A 22,204-nucleotide genomic window follows, 5' to 3' on the forward strand; every position below is an offset into this window, starting at 1 on the left:
TGATAATGGGTTGTGAAAATGCAAACAATATGTTTCATTTACGTTGTGAGTACAGAGTGTTCATATTTACTTTTATATTTGTGTAAGAAGATGTACTAAACGGAATTAATAAAAAAGATGTTTAAAAAAAAAAGAATTTAGGATGCTGAAACTGCAATTCATGGGGCACTGTCTGCTGATGTAGTGGGTACAGTTGCCATACTTGCCTGTATCAATCCTATGCTGACAACTCAGTGATCCGTTCCGGGCGCGTTTTTTCACCAGATTGACACATTACTTGTTGTCATATGAACAATGTTATAGGGCACGCATGGTTGCCTTCTGGGATGGTATAGGGGAAAAAATCAGGTGTGATGTAAATTTCAATCCCCCCTCCTTGTTTGGTGAATTGATGGCAGTGGTTTCTTCTTGTGCATCCAATACATAATTCTGTGCTTGCAGGAATTGAATAACTCTAATGAAGTAAATTCATTTTTTTGTTGTTTCTGACAGACAGCAACAATACACAGTGTTATGGGTTGGTCACACCAGCTCCAGAGGATGATACAACTTACACCTGCACTTTTACTAATCCAAGCGATCAAAGTAAAAGCAACACCATACCAATAACGGTTATAAAAGGTATGTCTCACTTTTTATTACAATAAAGCTTTTTAATGCCGTTTGTCACAAAAAATGACAATATTCTGAATCAATGGTTCCTATGGCATACGATTTTGTATAACTTAATATTTATAACAGGCTCAATGGCAATGAAAACATTGGAGAGAGGGTGGCAAAAGAAAGAGAGACGCACACTTGTACCATGAAGGATATTTCCTTATATTTAACAATTGATAATGAAAAATACATGTAAATAACTTGCGACATACAAATATTATACAAAGTGCAGTGTATCCCAAGTGAATATTAAGCAAACCAAGAAAGTGTATAACAAGGTGAACTATACAGGTTTCAGCTGTGAATATTTACAAAAAACAGGAAACTAGACTCTAAACCAATTATATCAACAAATGATTAGCCAGCTGCTATAAAATTATAGAAACTGTGTTGGTCTGATTTGTTTCCTAGGGCGTCGACGGCGTTTCGACCATTAGAATAAAGGTCTCATCAGGACTGGGCAGTGAGGGACATCTTGCACCAGGGTGTAAATAGCCCAAGCGTGTGAAAGTAAACTGAATTTACTTACAGTGAACCCGGCCGGGCACACTGTAGGCACAGTTGGTAGCGTGTCTTTATTTTGTTTAGTTTTAGATATTCGCGGTCAATGCCGTTCCACCGCCAAGTTTCACAGGTGTGCTTGGCGCTTTCAAATCGTGCTGCTCGATGGCTGGCTCCGATCAACCTCTAGTAAGGGGTTGATCCTTACTAGAGGTTGATCGGAGCCAGCCATCGAGCAGCACGATTTGAAAGCGCCAAGCACACCTGTGAAACTTGGCGGTGGAACGGCATTGACCGCGAATATCTAAAACTAATCAAAATAAAGACACGCTACCAACTGTGCCTACAGTGTGCCCGGCCGGGTTCACTGTAAGTAAATTCAGTTTACTTTCACACGCTTGGGCTATTTACACCCTGGTGCAAGATGTCCCTCACTGCCCAGTCCTGATGAGACCTTTATTCTAATGGTCGAAACGCCGTTGACGCCCTAGGAAACAAATCAGACCAACACAGTTTCTATAATTTTATAGCAGCTGGCTAATCATTTGTTGATATAATTGGTTTAGAGTCTAGTTTCCTGTTTTTTGTAAATATTCACAGCTGAAACCTGTATAGTTCACCTTGTTATACACTTTCTTGGTTTGCTTAATATTCACTTGGGATACACTGCACTTTGTATAATATTTGTATGTCGCAAGTTATTTACATGTATTTTTCATTATCAATTGTTAAATATAAGGAAATATCCTTCATGGTACAAGTGTGCGTCTCTCTTTCTTTTGCTACCCTCTCTCCAATGTTTTCATTGCCATTGAGCCTGTCATAAATATTAAGTTATACAAAATCGTATGCCATAGGAACCATTGTTTTTCTATATAAACGTACTGCCCTGGTTCCGCTGTGAGTAGGGTTTCCCTTGTTTTTACATTTCGCAATATTCTGAATCAGGCATACGAGCATGAGAAGTCTCTCAAGCCTTTTCTTTCAATCAGAAGCCAAATCTCTGTTGACTTTTTACCATGGTTTTCATTATCGCCTCCATCATACTGCTACCTGAAAGTGAAGTTATATAATCAATATTAAATTCAGATCAAAATAGGTAGTATGAAGGGTGTGTAAATGTATCCACCTGTTTAGCAGAGTCAGTTGAAAGCCTTATTCTAAGATCCTAAGACGACGTAAACCTTATTAGGCATCATTCATGAAAGTTTTCGGTGCTGTGTGTCTGGAAAACCTCATAATCTACTATTAAGCACCACAGTTCATGTCTAACTAATTTATCCCGACACAGGTATAAATGCATGCAATATATATAAGAACGTGCACTGCGCCTGGATACCCTCACGGGTGATTAACCACGTTATACAATTCTCCCTAGATGCGTCACGTTGTAAATAGGGAGCAAAGTGGCGCATGGTTTACGCCGCCGATGCGCACAAAAGTGACACAACAGCGGCGCAAAAGTGGCGCACTAGGCTTGTAAATCTGCCCTCGATGTTGCTTTGTCCCAAATTTACTACAGGCATGCGCTGCCACTCCCAAACCTCTTTGCACCGTGCCATTTTGAATGCATGCAAGGAGGGGCCTGGCTGGGTCATGCCAGCACATCATGGGTTTTGGCCAAAACTAGATATACTAAAGTAGTTTTAACTGGCGTTTCTTCACATTCTATGGCCTACTGTAACCAGGTACAAGCAATGGGTCATGAGATATACTCTTTGATATACCAACGTGGAGCATATCTTACGCGCTTGGCCTCTGTGCTGTTGTACAACATGGATGCTCCCCATTTTCCTCTGCTGTGCTGGGCCATAATGTTAATGGGTGTGGTCAATACGAGGTGAGCTTGTCATGAGCACAGAAGAGGTGTACCTCATGACGAGCTGAGCTCGTCATGAGCATCGAAGGGGTTAAACTTTAGTGGAGTGAACTGGAGCATATACCTCCAGTACAAATCCTATGCTAGACACGGCAGGCTCCTCTTTGCGCCACAGTGCAAGGTTAAGCATCACCAGAAAAGCCAAATTTCACTAGTGCGCCACTGGTGGCGCCATGGGAAGTAGATTCTGGGTAAACATGGTACTAGATTATTTTCTGCTCTTCTCCCTCATGAAGGACAGTAAATCTGTCCATTTTGGATTCTTTACAAACAAAGAAACCAAAGTCTCGTAATAAACAAAAATTCATAAACTTGGCGATTAAAGAAACATATAAGGACATTTTAAAGGTATTCCAGAGAATTGGACGTGGACCAGACTCTCATATTATATGTGACTCAAAATCCAGGATGCTAAGCTTTGCAAAACTATGTGCCTTTGTTTTGAAGTAAGAGCATACAGCATTAAAGACAAAACATTCTTCACCATTCACTGATATATTGTAGTATCCTCAGTAAATCTTCTCTCAATTTGCTACAGAGAGATTATGCTGAAAGAAGGTGTACAGATCTTTTAAATCTTGCTTTCTTTTTTTTTTAAAGACAAATTTTGCAACAGCGATTTCAATGGTTGGGAAATAACAAAAGCTGGAATCTCTGCAGTGATAAACTGTCCACCAGGCAAAATTGGAAACATGACTAGAATCTGCTCAGCAGCTGGTGAATGGCTTAGCATTTCAGATAACTGCATAAGTGCTGAAATGAAGGCAGCACTGGACAATGTAGCTGTAAGTATATTTAATTTATTCGTCAGAGCAAACTTGCTTTTGTAGTCAATGGTCCAACATCAATGCAGCGTGGGACATTCACAGTTACTTATGCACCACATTGAACCTTCATCAGGCTGAGGGGTCCTCCCGATTTAGTTTTCTTGCGTGTATGGCTAGATTACTCAAACTCCTTTTACCTGGGCTTTCCTGAAAGTCTCAGGCTACAACTGGCACAAATCCAGGCAGCCAGGATGCTCTTTCATAAACCTAGGAAATGTCACATCATTCCCTTGTTGAGGAAACTGCACAGGCTACCAATGAAACAGTGCACACAATTCGGGAGAGGATCTAGCCTTACGGCCAGAGCAGTCGACTTCGGAGCTGGGGAACCGGGTTTGAGACTCTGCAACAACGCTCAACATCCTGTGATTCTGGGCAAATCACTTAATCTCCCTGTGCTTGATAAAAAAAAATGAATGTGCCCATCTGTACCAAAACAGGTGCTCATATAAAGCGCTTTGATACCCAATTGCTAGGGTCTAGTTTGCGCTATATAAAAGTCTATAAAAAAGAAATTTCAAGACTGGCTGCAACATTTTTAAATCCCTAAGTGGCAACAATCCTGTGTTCTTTTCGACCCATTTCTGAAAATACACACCCACCCGCAATTTAATATCATCTCAACTGAATCGACTTACTATTCCCTCCTTTAAAAAGAAAAGACTCAGTGGCTCTAGGCTTATCGTACTTGCTCCTCGATTATGGACCTCTCTGCCAGGGCCGGATTGGCTACCGGGTGGTTGTGTGTGCTGCCGAGCTGGGGCTGATTTCGTTGATGGGGACCTGCGTGTGCTGAACAAAATTCGTTTTGCTTTTTTAATTTCAAAATGCACACAGGTCCCCATCAACGAAATCAGCCCCCACTGCAGAGAAATCAGCCCACAACTCGGCAGCACACACAACCGCCCGGTAGCCTGTGCGGCCCTGCTCTGCCATTAGAAATTAGGATGACTACCTGTTACATCAGATTTAGAGAGCCCTTAAAAACATGTCTATTTAAACAGGTGTACATATAAAACTGCAGGCCCTGTGTAGCGGTACTGTTATTCCAAAAAAACGTTTGGTTTACTTGCGCTCTATAAATGTTTATAACATATCATAACATAACATTAGGTGACACCCAGCTGGAGAATCCCCACAACCGATGCATTTACCCACATTCAGTGTTATCACCCTGCCTGACTCCCAGTGTTTGATCTATTGAACCACCCACGGTTGTGACGCCCTACAGTCTAGGGTCGGCTTGAACACCGACATGCTGAAAGTAAAGCAAGGCTCTCAAACACTTTCTCCAGATATTAGATATCTGGGGTTAGCATGCTAAACCACCTCCTCCTCAAAGATTTGAGGGCATTTCTATGCATCATCTTCAAGATTCATGGAAAGTAAAGAAATACAAACACTTCTGCGAAGCAGTGCTGATGGGGGGGCTTGGATGGTTAGGACACTTACCGTAAGCATGACTACAGTAATGGCTTTATGCTCTTTTTCGCATCTGTCACCCCTGCAGAAATTTGTATTTCTCTGACATGGGTGTTTATAAGCCCTGCCATCTACCTGCAGAAGTCAATACTGCAAGGGAAGCAACATACATAGAATTTGCTGCATGTATGTGATATGTGTATATATATATATATATATATATATATATATATATATATATATATATATATATATATATATATATATATATATATATGAAGAAAGATTCCTCCCCAGCCTGCTCTGCGCTCGCAGACACCGCCTCCACGCCAGCAAGGAAGAGGACCGGACCAACAATTCAGCAAAGATGGTAATTTTATTTACAGATTAAAACAGAACCAGCGACGCGTTTCGGGCGGGAAGCCCTTGATCACGCTGCAACATGTTTGTAATCAATTATGCTTTTTTTATAGGTGTATGCAGTGAAATAGGCGCCACCCCCTGGTGACGCCCACCATGATCATGTGGTAAATACTAAACAGTAACAACGCACTACCGCTGATACATAGTTGCTATTGCTGAATAAACATACAAGAATTTATAACTGGTTAAATCCAGGAAACCATCAACATATATTCAATTATATAAAAATATTAAGGTACAATCCTTACATATTGAATTTCAGTTAAAAGGTATATCTCTATTATGTGCAAATAAGCAATCTAATACTTTTAGCAGCAAGATAGTAAAGTGCGTGTACCTAAAAGTGCATAAGTGATAAAAAATTGTGATGAAGTGCAAGAATTAGCGGAAAACATATGGAACTACCACTGAAACAATTATTAACAGTTAGGCATCATTTCTCAATGTTCGAATACAAAAATTCATCATCCTAGTCCATAATTATTTCTATTCGGAAGGTCAAAAATAGAACAAGAAGAACCATTTTATCAAGAAGCTAAAAATAACAGTATGTATAAAAAAGATTCATAATTCATATATATACATACCTATACACATCCCCACTCTTATACCTACAACCCCAGATACCTAGCCCATTTTATGAAAAGTGAATATTTCAATGAATTGCAAATCCCTATGTGCTTGTAAGGAACAAAGCAAAGCAACGTAAATGACAATAACTATATACACACCCAACTAAAAAACTATATACACACCCAACTAAAAAACCCTCTCATAATTTTTTACAAAGTGCATATCTGTGCGATTCGAAATATACACGTTCATGTGCAACACTAAGCCCAAGGTCAAAATAATATCAATATCCAAATTTCTATACATGGTATACACATAATAGTAAAATCACTGTACACTTAAAAGATAATACATATTGTCTATCATTAAAATATTGTACGTGATATGTGAATAGGAATGTATGAAAATTATGTATGTATAATGATGCCTAGTGCCTAAAAGTTGCCAAGTAAAGTGCATAGGTGTCCCTATAGGTGAAAATCGATGTAAGTTTCACCAGTTGTAATTACAGAATAAGGGACATATATATGGGACTTCTAATAGGGAACCTAACTAGAAGAGCCCGAAATCAGAACACAGATATAGGTGGAATCAGAAGCTGGCAAGGCCAAATGAATTTACAAAAAGTGATGCATCTCCTCAATGTTATTGAGCCCATTAGGCCAACGGCTATCGAGCTCCAATATATATTTAGACTCCAACTTTCTGAGTTGAGCCTCTCGATCACCTCCTCGTCTAGATAAAGGAACTGCCCCTATCACAAAATAGCTTAAACAACTTAGATCTTTGTTGTGCACCCGTTTAAAGTGATGGGCGACAGGGTAAGTGGGGTCACTATGCAAAATAGCCCTGAGATGCTGCAGAATTCGGGCGTGCACCTGGAGCTTAGTGCTTCCAACATATCTAAGCCCACAGGTGCACGTCAGAACATAGACAGCATGATCAGTCTTGCAGTTGTAGTTGCCATAGATGTTTTTGGCAACTTTGCTGAACGGGGTGTTGTACTGGGTGGTAGTGACCCCAAACTTACAAGCCCTACAACTGGAGCATTTAAAGAAACCTCTGGACGGGCGAAGCCATGGGATTTTGGATTTCAATTCAGGTGCTGCTTTGTCCAGATGGCTGCCCATGGTTCTGGCTCGTCTGAAAGTCACTGTGGGAGAAGAGGGCAACCTAGTGTTGAGAATGTGGTCGCTCATGACAATCGGCCAATGTTTGTTCAAAATTGACCTAATTTTTCTGTCTTCTCTACTAAAAGTGATGATCAGACGTGGGCACTCCAGTAGGGGTGTAGTAGTGGGAGGAGGTTCGATTTCCAAAGAGGAGTCAGGGAAGAGACTCTCCCTAGATCTAGTCAGGGATTTGTTTACTGCTGTATTTAATATCCGCTCGGAGTAACCTCTGGCCCTCAATCTGGCCAAGAGTTCTTCCAAGCAGGCATCAAAATCCGAAGGAGAGCTGCATATTCTTTTTAATCTAAGGATTTCCCCATAGGGGATTCCCGAGATTGTGTGTCTAGGATGCATGCTGGAGGCATGCAATGTGGCGTTGCCAGCCGTCTGTTTTCTGTGGAGGGTGGTGTTGACTATTCCATTGGAGACATACACCTCCACATCCAAAAATTGGATACGATTTTCACTGATGTTGGCCGTAAAATGAAGATTAAGCGAATTATCGTTGATGTCATCAATAAATCGCAAAGCTTCCTGTTTGCTACCCTTCTAGATAATAAAGATATCATCTATGTATCTTAAGAAGTATCTAACGTGATTGTCCATCCATGTCTTGTGGCGCACATTAAGGACCTGCTCCTCCCACCAGCCAACGTGCAAGCACGCATAGCTGGGAGAGAAGCAGGCCCCCATCGCCACGCCCCTTAGTTGCTTGTAAATTTCTTTCCCAAATGAAAAGAAATTATTATTGAGGCACCATTTTATTAATCCCACGATTATCTTATTGTGTTCATAATAATGGATGGGTCTGCTGGAAAGGTAGTGTTGTACCGCTGCTAACCCCTTATCATGATCTATGCTGGTATACAGCGATTCCACGTCAAGCGAAATTAAAAGCATTTCATTTTCCCATTCAAGTGTAGATATTTTAGATATAAAGTCACTAGTATCTCGAGTGAAGCTGGGAAGTTGCTTGACAAAGTCTTGTAAAAAGTAATCAATATATTCTCCCGCTTTCTCTCCCGCACTTCCAATGGCTGAGACTATCGGCCTGCCTGGTATTGGTTGTATGGATTTGTGCACTTTAGGGATGAGATAAAGAGAGGGTAGAATTGGAAAGTTCACATACATGTATTTGTGCTCTTCTGACGAGATGAGACCTTCCCTCTTCCATTGATTTGAAGACTTGTGTAAACTGGATATCGCTTTGTCGTATTCCTTTTGGGTGCTTTTTATGTAACAAGCCGGGTCTTCTAGTTGGCGTTTGGCTTCATTGATGTAATCTGTTTTGGGCCAAAGGACCAAATTGCCCCCCTTGTCCGACCTTTTGATCACTATGTCCGGGTTACCTTCAAGCTTTTTCATTAATTTGTTGTAAGCCATCCTGGTGTATGTCTCTTTTTTACCTCGTTTGTTGTTGGTTTCTGTGTAAAGTTTTTTGATGTCATTTGTGACGCAATCGTGAAAGATGTCGATCGCGTCCCTTGGCATAAGTGGTATGAATTTTGATTTGCTAGTGAAAGGACTCAACCCTGCACCTTTAGGAAGGATAGGAATGTGTCTGAGACGATCTTGAGTAGAGATTTCTACCTCTGGTTCTAAGTCGTCGTTTGTAGTCATTAAGTCATTAGCATCAAGGAAAACATGTGTGCCAGACGCCCTTAATGGAATGCTCTCATTTTCTCTCACAATTTCTTCTTGGGCATCTGAATCCTTAGCTTTTTGTAAGGCAAAATGCTTCTTTAGTTTAAGTTTCCTTATAAAGCAGAAGACATCTACCCTAGTGGTAGTATAATCAAAGTGTTGAGTTGGTGAAAAATTTTAAACCCAATGAAAGTAATTGCTCTTCCGCTTTATCAAGGACCACGTTGGAGAGATTGATGATGGTATTATTTTTTATCGTCGTCTCCCCCATGTTTTTTTCTTTTTCTTTTGCTGAAGTTGTTCCCCGGCTTTGTTTCCTTGTGCGTCGTCGTTCTTTCCTCCGTTTATTCCTCCTTTGTTTGGTTGAGAGTTGTTCTGCCATGATCTCAGGGTTTGGAGCCTCTCGTCTACCACGAAATCCATTTCTTGCTGGATACTCAATGTTTCCAGTCCATTTAAGTTTAAATCACTATTGGTAGAGCCTGATGATAGTGATTCCATGCTGGACGCACTCGTTGTTAGAGAGTCCGTAGACTGCATCATTCCGTTAGCATTGGCAGCATTAAATGTGGCAGGGCACGGTATATATATATTACCTACTGGCGGTCGCCAGTAGGTATATATAGTTAGGATTTTTTCTCTATGGGATTTTTGAAAATTCTATGTCTAATAACTTTGGCGTATGTGGACGGAATTGGCTGAAATTTTCAGGAAAATGGAACATTTTGTTTCTGAGCAGCCCCTGACAATTTGGGGGGGTTTCATCAAGGGGGGGCCGAGAAAAAAGGGGGTCCCAAAACGCGTTTTTCCCATGTTAATTTCCATAGGGCGGTTGGCCTCACTTTTAGCTCGAACGGCTGAATGGATTTGCACGAAACTTGGCAAAATTGTAGGGACTGTTAGCCCGATGTGCCTTTGCTAGGTCTCAATATATGTGCTCCAGTGGATTTTGAGTAATTTAGGTTCAAAAAAAGATATATATCTGGGCGGAGCCTAACCACACATCTGATCTGATTGGCTGTCAGCACTTCATCCAAGAAGTGTTGGCAGCCATCTTGGGACCAATATACATGATAGCACCTCATTAAAAAGCATTGTAGTTAATAGAGGGTTTTAGGACTTTAGTTACATTATAAATCATTTGTTGATGGTACCATACTCGTTTTAGGAATTGTGGTGGGTTCTAAGGTGATTTTACCATGTGAAAAAACCTTCTGCTGTGATATCATGAATATTGTTTGAAAGAAAACTAATATCTCATGATTTTCCCACAGTGGTTTGGAAGGGGATCTATAAGCTAAACTGAAAGCATATTTTCTGTAAATTCACATTATCTTTCTCAGTCATGTGAAAATGAAGTCTGACATTCTCAGTAAAACATGTACATCCAACAAGGACAGAGACTGTCAGTTGATTCCTTTGTGTTCTACTGCAGCCTCCTAGAGTGTTCTAAAGAACAACTAGAGCGCTAACAGTCCTACTTATTACAAAGGTATGGCACACCTGAAGCCATCTTGATTGGAATAAAGTGGTAACTCTTAAAACATTTAATTTAAAAAGAAACAACATGGGGGGTATATTTTGCCATAGAAAGTATGATTAGTGCTACAGAATGAAAAATTAGGGAACATTTTGAGTGACTTCTCAAATCCTTTTCTATTTCATTAAAACATTCTGACATGCAGTCTCCCAAGATGGCCACCAGAGACAAAAGAGCCTAAATGTAGCCCAAATATCACCCAGATGTACCCCAAGTATAGCCCAATGACAGAATGTCCCAGAGTGTTCTAAAGAACAACTAGAGCGCTAACAGTCTTACTTATGACAAAAGTATGGCACACCAGAAGCCATCTTGATTGGAATGAAGTGGTAAGTCTGAAAACACTCAATTTAAAAAGGAACAACATGAGGGGTTAATTTTGCCATAGAAAGTATGATTAGTGCTTCAGAAAGAAAAATTAGGGATCATTTTGAGTGACTTCTCAAATCCTCTTCTATTTCATTAAAAAAATTCTGACATGCAGACTGAAACATGCACTTTGAATACCAGCAGCAGACGTCCCTGGTGAGCAGTAGCTTTACTACAGTGATCTAATGTGCAACTAGAGTGCTAACATTCAGAATTTATGGCAAATGTGTGACACATCTGAATGCCTTCTTGATGGAACCAAAGTAAACAAGCATTGAAAATGCAATAGATCTCGCCCTCGTTTAAGTTAAAGCCATTCTGTTTGTAATGAGGTGGCTTTTTAGCTTTGCTTTTATTAGTGTTTTTTCAACTTTCATGTAAATAACATGCATCTGTATGCATATAAGTATATGTATGCATGAATTTATGTTTGTATTTATATAGATATACAGACGATATATGTTTATATATGTATGTATATATATATATATATTCACTGAAAAAACCATAGGCTATAGACCATATATAGTTAGGAATTAGCATTTACAAAACCTTGAAAATTCACTGAAAAAACCATAGGTTATAGACCATATATAGTTAGGAATTAGCATTTACAAAACCTTGAAAATTCACTGAAAAAACCATAGGTTATAGACCATATATAGTTAGGAATTCGCATTTACAAAACCTTATTTTACTCACACAAAAACATTGAAATTCCATATATAGTTAGTTGCACTAACTATATATCGCGCACCCGCAATCCACTGCTGATGATGTCACATATTACATCATTCATGACATGGTCAGTGACATCACTGATGACATCACTGATGACATCTCAAATGACATCACTGATGACATCACTGATGACAACATCCAGTGACTGTATGTTTCTGTAAAGTTAAAATATGTCTTACATATTGAAGAATGAGTGGATGTATAAGTGTCTGGATGAAGGATTTAGTAGGTGCATGACTGACTGTATGAGTGAGTGATTAAATGTGTCTCACTGAGTGCATGGGTTAGTGACTAAACTGTCTTAATTTGTGCATCATTATGTCTGTTGTTCTGTAAACTGTTGCATGTGTTGATAAGTAGCTATATGAGTAACTATATGGGTTATTGATTGGTTGCCCAAGTATTTTTATGGGAGACTGAGTGTGTGTGTGGGTGGCTGGGAGGTGTATGACTCTGTGCATAGATGTATGGTTTCAAAAGTGCATGTGGAAACAGCTGTATGGGCGGTTGACTGTGTGCATGAGTGTATTGGTGAGTGAATGGATATCTCAGTGCTACATGTCAAAGTAAGTACATATGTAAAACACAGTACATGTGAGAGTTGACATATATAAATAACTGTGCATAAGAGCCAGTGAATGTGTGAGTGGCTGTATGGATCATTGTGAACTTGTATCAGGGATTGTATAAGAGAGTAAATATGTGTTAGTATATGTTTGAATAAGTAAAGTTTGTATAACTGTATAGTTGAGGAAATGGAGGTGTGATTGATTCTTTGCATGACTGACTAGGTGTGTGAGTAACTCCATGGATGAGTGACAGTCTGTGAGTGTCTGTTTACACTGATTGTATCTAAGGTTATATTAGAGTCTGAAGAGGGTCATCGTATTATCACATGAATGATGTCATCAGTGATGTCACTGACCATGTCATGAATGATGTAATATGTGACATCATCAGCAGTGGATTGCGAGTGCGCGATATATAGTTAGTGCAACTAACTATATATGGAATTTCAATGGTTTTGTGTGAGTAAAATAAGGTTTTGTAAATGCGAATTCCTAACTATATATGGTCTATAACCTATGGTTTTTTCAGTGAATTTTCAAGGTTTTGTAAATGCTAATTCCTAACTATATATGGTCTATAACCTATGGTTTTTTCAGTGAATATATATATATATATATATATATATATATATATATATATATACAGACACTTCTGTTCTCTCCTCGAGGGCAAAATCAGAACAACGAACCACCAACAGCATGAAATATAGGCAGGAGAGATTTATTATCCCTTAGTGCTCAGCTTGACGCGCTTCGGGTAACAAGTACCCTTGATCACATGACAGGTGAGCAGTGCAAAAGCAGGTTTTTAAATACTTTTTTTCTCTTTTCTCCATTTTTTTCTTTCATCACCATGTGACCATGAAAAGTGAAAACATACTTAATCATTATAACACGCAAATCCAAAGAATTCATGGTTATACACAAAAGTCAGTGTTAAACACGCTCATCAGCTGAATGCATAAAACACCTTATATGACAGCTTAAATGCATAGGGAAAAACCCAAAGGTAATAAGTCGTCAACAATTACCAGAATTGTTCTAAAATAGCAGCATAAATGCCTAATTGCAAAGTTTGTGATGAGCAGATGAAAAAGTACACGACAATAAAACATGTTTTAGCAGCAACAATATGACATACGGTAGTGCAAATATTGCAATAAATGTTTGTGCAAAAAGTTAGCAATAAATAGTAATAAATATAAATAAATACTATTTAAATTCATATATTTACATGAATGGCAGATTAATTCCAGAGTGATATAATCTATTAATAAAGGTAATAAGCTTTATCAATTGAGGGTGTCTGCATAAATGCTGAAATATCGTGAATCTCGTCTGTCCATGCTAAAAACATCAAAGTCATACCATGTTGTTGAAGCTAAGAATGTAAATGTAAATGTAGACGTATTTGTAAAGCGCACTGATACCCCGGCAAGCAGTGTGTCCTGGCGCTGTACTCATACCGCTAGGGAACCCGTCCTGGCTTTTCCCCGTGACATGTCCACTCCTGGGCATCCCCGGGGTGCAACCAGGCATCCCCAGCGCTGTAGGGGGCCGTTGTGGAGGTTAAGCAAGCTATTGCCCAGAGTTGCAGCGTGGGACTCATGCTCAGAGTAGGCACCGAGGCAAGAAATCATGTCCGAGGAATTATGAGCCCAAGAACCGCCAAGATCAGCCGAGGCGGGATTTGAGCCCTGGTCCCGACAAGACCTCTGTACCAGGGACTGCCGCTCTAAGCAGTGAGCCACACTCCTCCACTTCCAAGAATACTAAGTTAATGTGAGTAATATAAATGAGTTCATAATGGATTGGCCTTGTTAAGTGCTACTGGTGCAAAAATAAAGGTGTAAAATAGAAGTGAAAGAACTTACTAAAAAAAACAATAAGTTTACTTGAACGCCAAAGAGGCTCCAATGTGGACCCCCACGGAGACATTAACAATACCCAAGCCTGGGTATAAAAGTATGATTACTGAAAAGGCAGTAAATATCAAAATTCACTCAGTGCAAGCCTGCAAGAGCAAAGAAATAAATAACTATTGAGGTCAAATAATGTCTAAATTGATAAATAATCAAAAAATGAACCAGCAATATCATAGAAAGGTGTGCATATCCTCCGTGGCGTTGAGGCCATTTGGACTTTTACTATCCAAATTTAAGATGTACCTAGTTTCCAGCTGTCTTAACTGCTTATCCCTATTGCCCCCTCTGCGTGGCAATGGAACGGAGTCTATTACAAAATAGGACAAATCATCAATGTTTTTGTTGTGGAATGTTTTGAAGTGTCTGGCGACCGGATATGCCGGGTCGCAATTAATAATGGCTCTGATATGTTGCAGTATTCTCACATGCACCTGGAGCTTCGTACTTCCCACATATCTAAGCCCACAGGTGCATGTGAGAACATAAACTGCGTAATCAGTTCGACAGTGGTATTTACCAGTGATGTCAAGTTCCCTGTCCCTGAACGGAGTACTGTACTTGGTGGTGTTCCTACCAATTTTACAGGCACGACAGGTGGTGCATTTGAAGAAACCCTGTTTCGTAGGTAACCAGTTCTTTTTGGAAACATTCTCAATTTTAGGTTTAGACAGATGTGTTCCCATGGATGCCGACTTTCTGAATGTGATATTGGGTTTGTCTGACAATTTAACATTCAGTATGCCATCGGTGAGCACAATAGGCCAGTTCTTGTTTATAATGGCTCTGATTTCGCGTTCCTGGGCACTATATGTAGTAATTAGTCTGGGTGTCTCCTCACCGCCCACCTTGTCATTACTTTCTGGTATTTTTGGGGGTAACAAAGATGCTCTCGGTCTGGTGGCGACTTTAGTTATAGCTTCTGTTAAGATCTTATCTGGATAGCCTCTCCTTCTCATGCGCTCTAGAGATTCAGCTTGACATCTTTCAAAGTCTTCTGGTGTACTGCATATTCGTTTGAGCCTGAGAATTTCCCCGTAGGGGATGCTGGCTATATGATGTTGCGGATGTGCGCTAGTCGCGTGCAATATTGCATTGCCTGCAGTAGGTTTTCTAAATGCACTAGTCTGCAAAATACCATTATGTACATACACGCTAACATCCAGAAATTCAATTCTATATATTACCTACTGCCGGTCGCCAGTAGGTAGTTATAGTTAGGACCTAGTTTCCATTGGAAAAGCGTTTTTTATTTTCCCAATAACTTTGGCACCGGTTGACTAATCTTAGCAAAATTTTCAAAACTAGTGGCCCGCTCCGGTCAGCTCCTGTCTTGAAAGCATCGGGGTGATTCAACAAGCGGTGGCTGAGAAAAAAGAGGGGTCCCAAAACGTGTTTTCCCCATGTAATTTTCCATAGGAAACTTTAGACACAGCTACAGACCGAACTGCTGAACGGAAATACACCACATTTGGCAAAAAGGTAGGTATTGTTTCAGAAAGAGCACTTTTTGTTAAATGGTGTAAATCTGTTCAGTAGTTCCTGAGAAATTTAAAAAGTTTCGATATGTAGGGATGCTGTGGAGTCACGACCCCTCCTGAGCACGAGCTTCACTGTGATTGGCTGCCAACACTCCAAACCAGGAAGTGTTGGCAGCCATCTCGTGACTTAGTAGTACTGAGTCACAAGAAAACAGCAAAACAAAGGTGAAAAAAAGAAACACCCTGACCCCCTAGGCCTTCTCAGGGGTCCCACAAGGATCTCCAGGGCTAAAAAAGCATTTTTTTTAAAATGTCAGCGAAATTCGCACTGGGGTCGCGAATCCAGCCGAAATGTTGAAAAAAAATGAAGCTATTCATTTAATCGAGGCCCCCGGGTGGGCCAGTTCCCGGGGGCATTGACATAAAATAGCAGGGGCCCATCGGAGCCCCCGCTGCCCAGTAGACTGCCACCTCCCCAGGCCTGTCTTCGTAATATGTGGGAGGGAACGCGACCCTCCCACAGCCCTGGAGACTGCCACCCCTGGGTCTTGTTTAATTTGTTGTGGGCCTCCAAGGCCCCCCAAACCCCAGGGACCAAATATTTAGTCAAATATTTGTGGGGGCACACAGGTGCCCCCCCCCACAGCCCCAGAGACCACCACCCCTGTGGCTTCAATTTTAATAAATTATTAAACCTGTGTGGAGGGCTCGAGCCCCCCCACACGCCCCAGGGCCGCCACCTCCCCGGGGCTATTTTCACAAAGGGAAGGCAGCTGCAGGGCCCCCCTACAGGAGCCCTTGATGGCCCTGGGGACCGCCACGCCCCAGGGCCGGCTCCTGTAGTGTCCTGGGGTGCCCATCCCCGGGACACTGCTGTTTGCTATGGCAGGGTGGGAGCCGTGCGGCTCCCACCCTGTCATAGCAAACACTGCTTTGGATTTTGGAAAGAAGAGCAGGGGAACCTGCTCTCTTCCAAAATCCAAAGCAGATTGCTTTTCCACAGGGGGAGCTGCATGTCAGCAGCTCCCCGTGTGGAAAAGCAATGCCGGCTCTCGCAGGACGCAGGGAGCCGACGGGACTGTGGGGGCATTGGGGCTTTCACTACGGTCCCCAATGGATAGGGGCAAGAATTGGCCACAGGAGGGGGGCCCACGCAGCCCCTTATCATTCCGATTTTTTTTTTCCTTTTTTTAAAAAGGGGTCAGGCTCTGGGGGATGGGGTCCCCAGGGCTCAAAAAAAAGGAAAAAGAAGGGGGGCCCACACAGCCACACTTCTACTTTTTTTTTTTCTAAAAGACCTGCATCGTGCCAGAGACCCCGCCCCCTCCCAGCAACACTACAAACGCTCCCCGTGTCATGTTTTAAGGTGGGGAATTAATTCTCCTTCAATACTGGGGGTGCCTGGGGGCCAACTAGCCACCAGGTACCTCCAGTATGCGCCACAGGGCTGCCTTGCAGAGCGGTGGTCTGAGGCCACACCACTTTTTACACCTCTTTGCAACGCAGCTTTGAGGCACTTAATGGAGGGACCTAGTGGGCTAGTCAGACCCCAGGGACCCTCAGGACTCAAGGGGATTTAATTCCCCAATTTACAATGCACCAGGGGGTGCATTTGCACAGTGGTGCAGGGAGAGGGCGTGGCCTGATTTTACAAGTGTGCAAATGCACCCTGTGGTGCGTTTCAAGTTGGAGGATGAAGTCTTCTTCAATCCTAAGGGTCCTTGGGGGCCAACTAGCCCACCAGGTACCTGCAGTAAGCGCCAGGGAGCTGCGTTGCAGAGTGGTGTTCCAGGGCCTCGCCTCCTTTTATACCACTCTGCAACGCAGCTCTGTGGTGCTTACTGGAGTAGCTGGTGGGCTAGTTGGCACTCAGGGACCCTTAGAATTCAAGGAGACTTAATCACCCAACTTAAAAGACACCACAGGGCGCGTCTGCACACTTGTCACATCAGGCCCCCCCTCCCTACACCACAGTGCAAATGCACCCTGTGGCGCGTTTTAAGTTGGGGGTTTAATTCCCCTTCAATCCTGAGGGTCCCTGGGGGCCAACTAGTCCACCAGGTACCTCTTGCAAATGCCACAGGGCTGTGTTGCAGAGAGGTGCTCTGAGGCCGCTCCCCTTTTTATACCACTCTGCAAACACGGCTTCTGGGGCACTGCTGGTGGGGCGATGAGGTCCTCTGGTGTGCTTAGGACCTCAAGACACAAGTGGACTTCAACCTCTGAGCAGCAGTGTGCCAGAAGCTGCATTTGCAGCATGGTGTGAAAAGGGGCATGGCCTCAGAACACCTCTTTGAAACGCAGGTCTGTGACACTTAATGGATGTACCTGGTGGGCTACTTAGCCACCAGGGACCTTCAGGATTCAAGGGGACTTAATAGGGATGTAATAGTTAGAAATTAGCATATAAAAACCATTGAAATTCACTGAAAAAAACAAAAGTTTCAGAAACGTTATAGTTACCTGGACATTTCACTCTTACAAAACCATAGAAATTCGCCCGTTATAGTTAGTTCAGCTAGCTCGCTCACCCGCAATGCACTGATCATGACGTCACATATTACATCATTCATGACATGGTCAGTGACATCACTGATGATATCATTCATGACATCTCAAATGACTTCACTGATGACATCACTGATGACATCATCCATGTGAAAATCTGATGCACCTCCTCACACTCTAATATAACCTTTTTATACACCCACTGTAAAATACAGACTACCATTTTCTAAATTATTGACACACCAATACCAGTTACAACATACACACTCACTGGTTCCTAGGTCACACACATCCACTCAGTCATCCATACAATCACTCATACATGCAGTAAATCATCAATACAACACCATCATATGCACTTATACACCTATATAGACACTCACACACCACCACTCATGCATGCAGTTACTCACACACCTAGTCAGTCATGCTAAGAATCAATCATACTCCCATTTACTCACCTATAAAATTATATACACACCACCTCACTTATTCATACAGATACTAACACATACTTACTCTCTTATATAGTCAATGATACAAGTACACACTCGTCCATATAGCCAGTCTCACAATCACTGACTATCATCTAGTGTCATTTATATACTTCAACTCTCACATACACTGCCTTTTACATATGTAGTTACTTGGACATGTACCACTGAGACATCCATTCACTCACCAACACACCCATGCACACACTCATGCACCCATACCTCTGTTTCCACATGCACACTTGAACCCATACACCCAGTGAATCAACCACTCACACATCTATGCACAGTCACATACCTCCCACCCACATGCACACACACTCAATCTCCCCAAAAAATACTCAGACAACCAATCAATACCCTATATAGACACTCATGTAGCTACTGACCAACCCATGCAGAAGCTTGCACAATAACAGACAGACTGATACAGACATTCACACAGTTTAGTCACTAACCCATGCATTAAGTAAGACACATTTATTCACTCACTTATACAGTCAGTCACACACCTACTAAATCCTCCATCCAGACACTTATACACCCACTCATTCTTGAATACACCTTGTAATATATAAAAACATATTTAAACTTTACAGAAACACACAGTCACTGGATGATGTCATCCGTGATGTCATCAGTGATGTCATTTCAGATGTCTTCAGTGATGTCACTGACCATGTCATGAATGATGTAATATGTGACGCCATGAGCAGTGCATTGCGGGTGCCCGAGTTATAGTTAGCTGAACTAACTATAACGGCCATATTTCTATGGTTTTGTAATAGTGAAATGTCCAGCTCACTATAACGTCCCTGAAACCTATGTTTTTTTCAGTGAATATATATATATATATCTATATATATATATATATATATATATATATATATATATATATATATATATATATATAGGCAGTTGCCAGTAGGTAGTATAGTTAGGACCTGGTTTTCTTAGGAAAGGCATTTTTGATTTGCCAATAACATTCGTGCCGTTTGACGAATATGGGCAAAATTGTCAAAACTAACGGGCGGTCACATCAGATGCTGTCTTGAAAATTTCGGAGTGATCCGTCAAGCGTGGGCCAAGAAAAAGTTGGGGTGTCCCAAAACGCTTTTTCTCCATGTTAATTTCCATTGAAAAAGTTTGAAATGCGGAATTACACCAAATTAGGCAGAAAAGTAGCTCTTGGGTCAGAAAGCACTCTTTCTGTTAAATGATGTAAAGTTGTTCAGTAGTTCCTGAGAAATGTAAAGATTTCTCAGATATACAACTGTGGTCACCAGGGGTCCATAAACCCCCCGATCTCGAGCCTGAGGTTAGATTGGCTGCCAGCATTTCAAACCGGGAAGTGTTGGCAGTCAACTTCTGACTCAGTTGTAACAAGTCGCAAGCAAAAACGTTAGAAAAAAGAAAAGGTGAAGGGTAGAAACACCCTGACCCCTGAGACGAAATTTTGTGAAACAATTAAGCGCAGGGGAGCTTCATTTACTTTAGGACCCTGGGTGGGCCAGGTCCTGGGGCAATTAGTAATAACGATGTGGGGACCTGTACGGGCCCCCACAGCCCCAGGGAGCATCACTTCTACGGGGTTTATTATAATTAGAACGTGTGGGGAGGTTCTAGCCCCTCCACATGGCCCCAGTGACCATCAACTTCCAGAGGCTGTAATGAAGAAAGATGCCTGGGGGACCCGGCCCCCTCAGGCAGCCCCAGGGACTGCCACCTCCCTGAAAATAGTATAGAAATATGCAGGGGGCCACATGCCCCTGCTGCCCTGGCAACCACCACCTCCCCAGGGTTATTTAAAAAATGGAATGGGGGGCCACGCAGTCCTCCTCCTGGAGCAGCAAATGGCCCTGGGAACCGCCAGTGCTGGCTCTATCAATGTCCCAGGGTGCCCAACCCAAGCCATTGTAGTTGGGATGGTGGGAGCACCCCTCCCGACATCCCAGGGACCACTAACTGCCCTTAAAAAATTAAACCGGGGCGTGGCCAAGATGGCGGCGTGAGCGGACGCATTTATCCGAGCTCCCGCCGCCGGCCTTTTACAGTGCGGGTTCCGTTCTATGGAGCCCCCTTTCAGCAACCCCAGCAGCCAATCCGGCACCCCCTGTGGCCCCGGAGGTCAGAGGGGGCCGAAAGCAAGAGGAAAGAGCTGGTTAGGCGGCCGTAGCCGCGAGGCCTACTGCGCAGCCTACTGCCGCGGTCCACTGTGGGGGCGGAGCCAAAGGCCCGCATGGAGGCAGCCGAGCTGGGAGGTCACGGCGCTGGGAACATTTACGCAAGGACCGGTGTGGAGCCGGCGGGTCTGGCTGCGCATACACACCGCGCGAGGCACCAGGCGGGGCCCACGCCTGGTAGCTACTCCGGGCCCGCCATACCACCGGTCAGACAGGACAGAGAAGGGTCTACCGTCGTCCCCATAGGTGTGGAGGGGGGCGCTGCGACAGACTGCGGAAGGCCTTCCCGGATGCGTGGGCAGTGAGCGGACTGTGGTGCAGCCAGCCTCGAGCAGTGAGGAGACGGCTAGGCAGTCCGCCTATACGTGCGGCAAGCCAGCGGGGAGGTGAGGAGTAGCGGTGCGAGGGAGCGACTTTGGTTGCATAGCCCCGGCGTGGTGAGGAGAGAGGGCCACATCGGGCAGTGGAAGGGACCTTGGAAGGGCCCTGAGCGGAGGGAGAGAAGAGCTCCCCGGGCACTGCCATCTATCCACACGGCCCTAACGAGTGGTTTTGGGCGGCCCCATATCGGATAGTCTTAGCGAGAGCCACGTGGGGTGAGCATTGGCATACAGCACGGCACCACCGCAAGCCCAGCCAGGGAGCGGATTTTACCTTGAGGATCGGAGGCGGGAGAGCACTGGCCGGACTTCGGAGTGGTGGATCCGACGTGGATTGTAACCGGAGGAAGAGCGGCCCCCTGCCTGCCATGCCGAGGGCCCATTAAACCCTGCGGCCCCTATGTGACTTGGCCTACACGTCTAAAGAGGGCCTATTAGACGCCCACAGCCTCAGAGATGATCTACGGCCTGGAGGATTTCCCTACGACGGCGCCTTTGATCAGAGGCACGACAATAATGTCGGGGACAAAACAGTGAAAGAGATGTTTGCCACGGCCCAGCCGTCCCCTACATCCAAGGATAAATCAGTGATAGAGGCGCGACAGGCCAAAACGGCAGCAGTAGGCTCGGAGCCCATCACGAGGGCCTTCATTGAGTCTCTTTTTACGACCCTGAGAGATGGCATCCACACCCTGAAGAAGGAATTTTCGGAGGAGATCCTGGCAGTACGGAGAGACATGGATGGTATTGGCAAACGGGTATTGGAGCTCAAAACAAAGCAAGACGGTCGTGACGTCGAAATAGAGGCGATGCAGCAGGAGATCATAAGAATACACGATCAACAGGTGGACTTGCAATCGCATCTTGAGGCGCTGTCAGAAGACACTAGAGATCTCTTTAAATTTACTAGGGAGCT

At 43.1% G+C, this 22,204-nt stretch overlaps 1 protein-coding gene across 1 annotated transcript in view; it reads left to right on the forward strand.

Annotated features, from left to right (window-relative positions):
* The first annotated feature begins 310 nt into the window (after window positions 1-310).
* LOC147662640 (adhesion G protein-coupled receptor F3-like) overlaps window positions 311-22,204 on the forward strand; it is a 93,640-nt gene continuing 71,746 nt past the window's right edge. Inside the window, exons 1-3 of the mRNA XM_086951029.1 lie at window positions 311-329; window positions 493-621; window positions 3,641-3,825. Coding sequence (XP_086807155.1) covers window positions 311-329; window positions 493-621; window positions 3,641-3,825 — 333 coding nt within the window. The remainder of the gene's footprint in view (window positions 330-492; window positions 622-3,640; window positions 3,826-22,204) is intronic.

The sequence above is a fragment of the Lissotriton vulgaris genome, unplaced genomic scaffold (assembly GCF_964263255.1).
Source record: "Lissotriton vulgaris unplaced genomic scaffold, aLisVul1.2 SCAFFOLD_1792, whole genome shotgun sequence".
Classification (NCBI taxonomy): Eukaryota; Metazoa; Chordata; class Amphibia; order Caudata; family Salamandridae; genus Lissotriton; species Lissotriton vulgaris.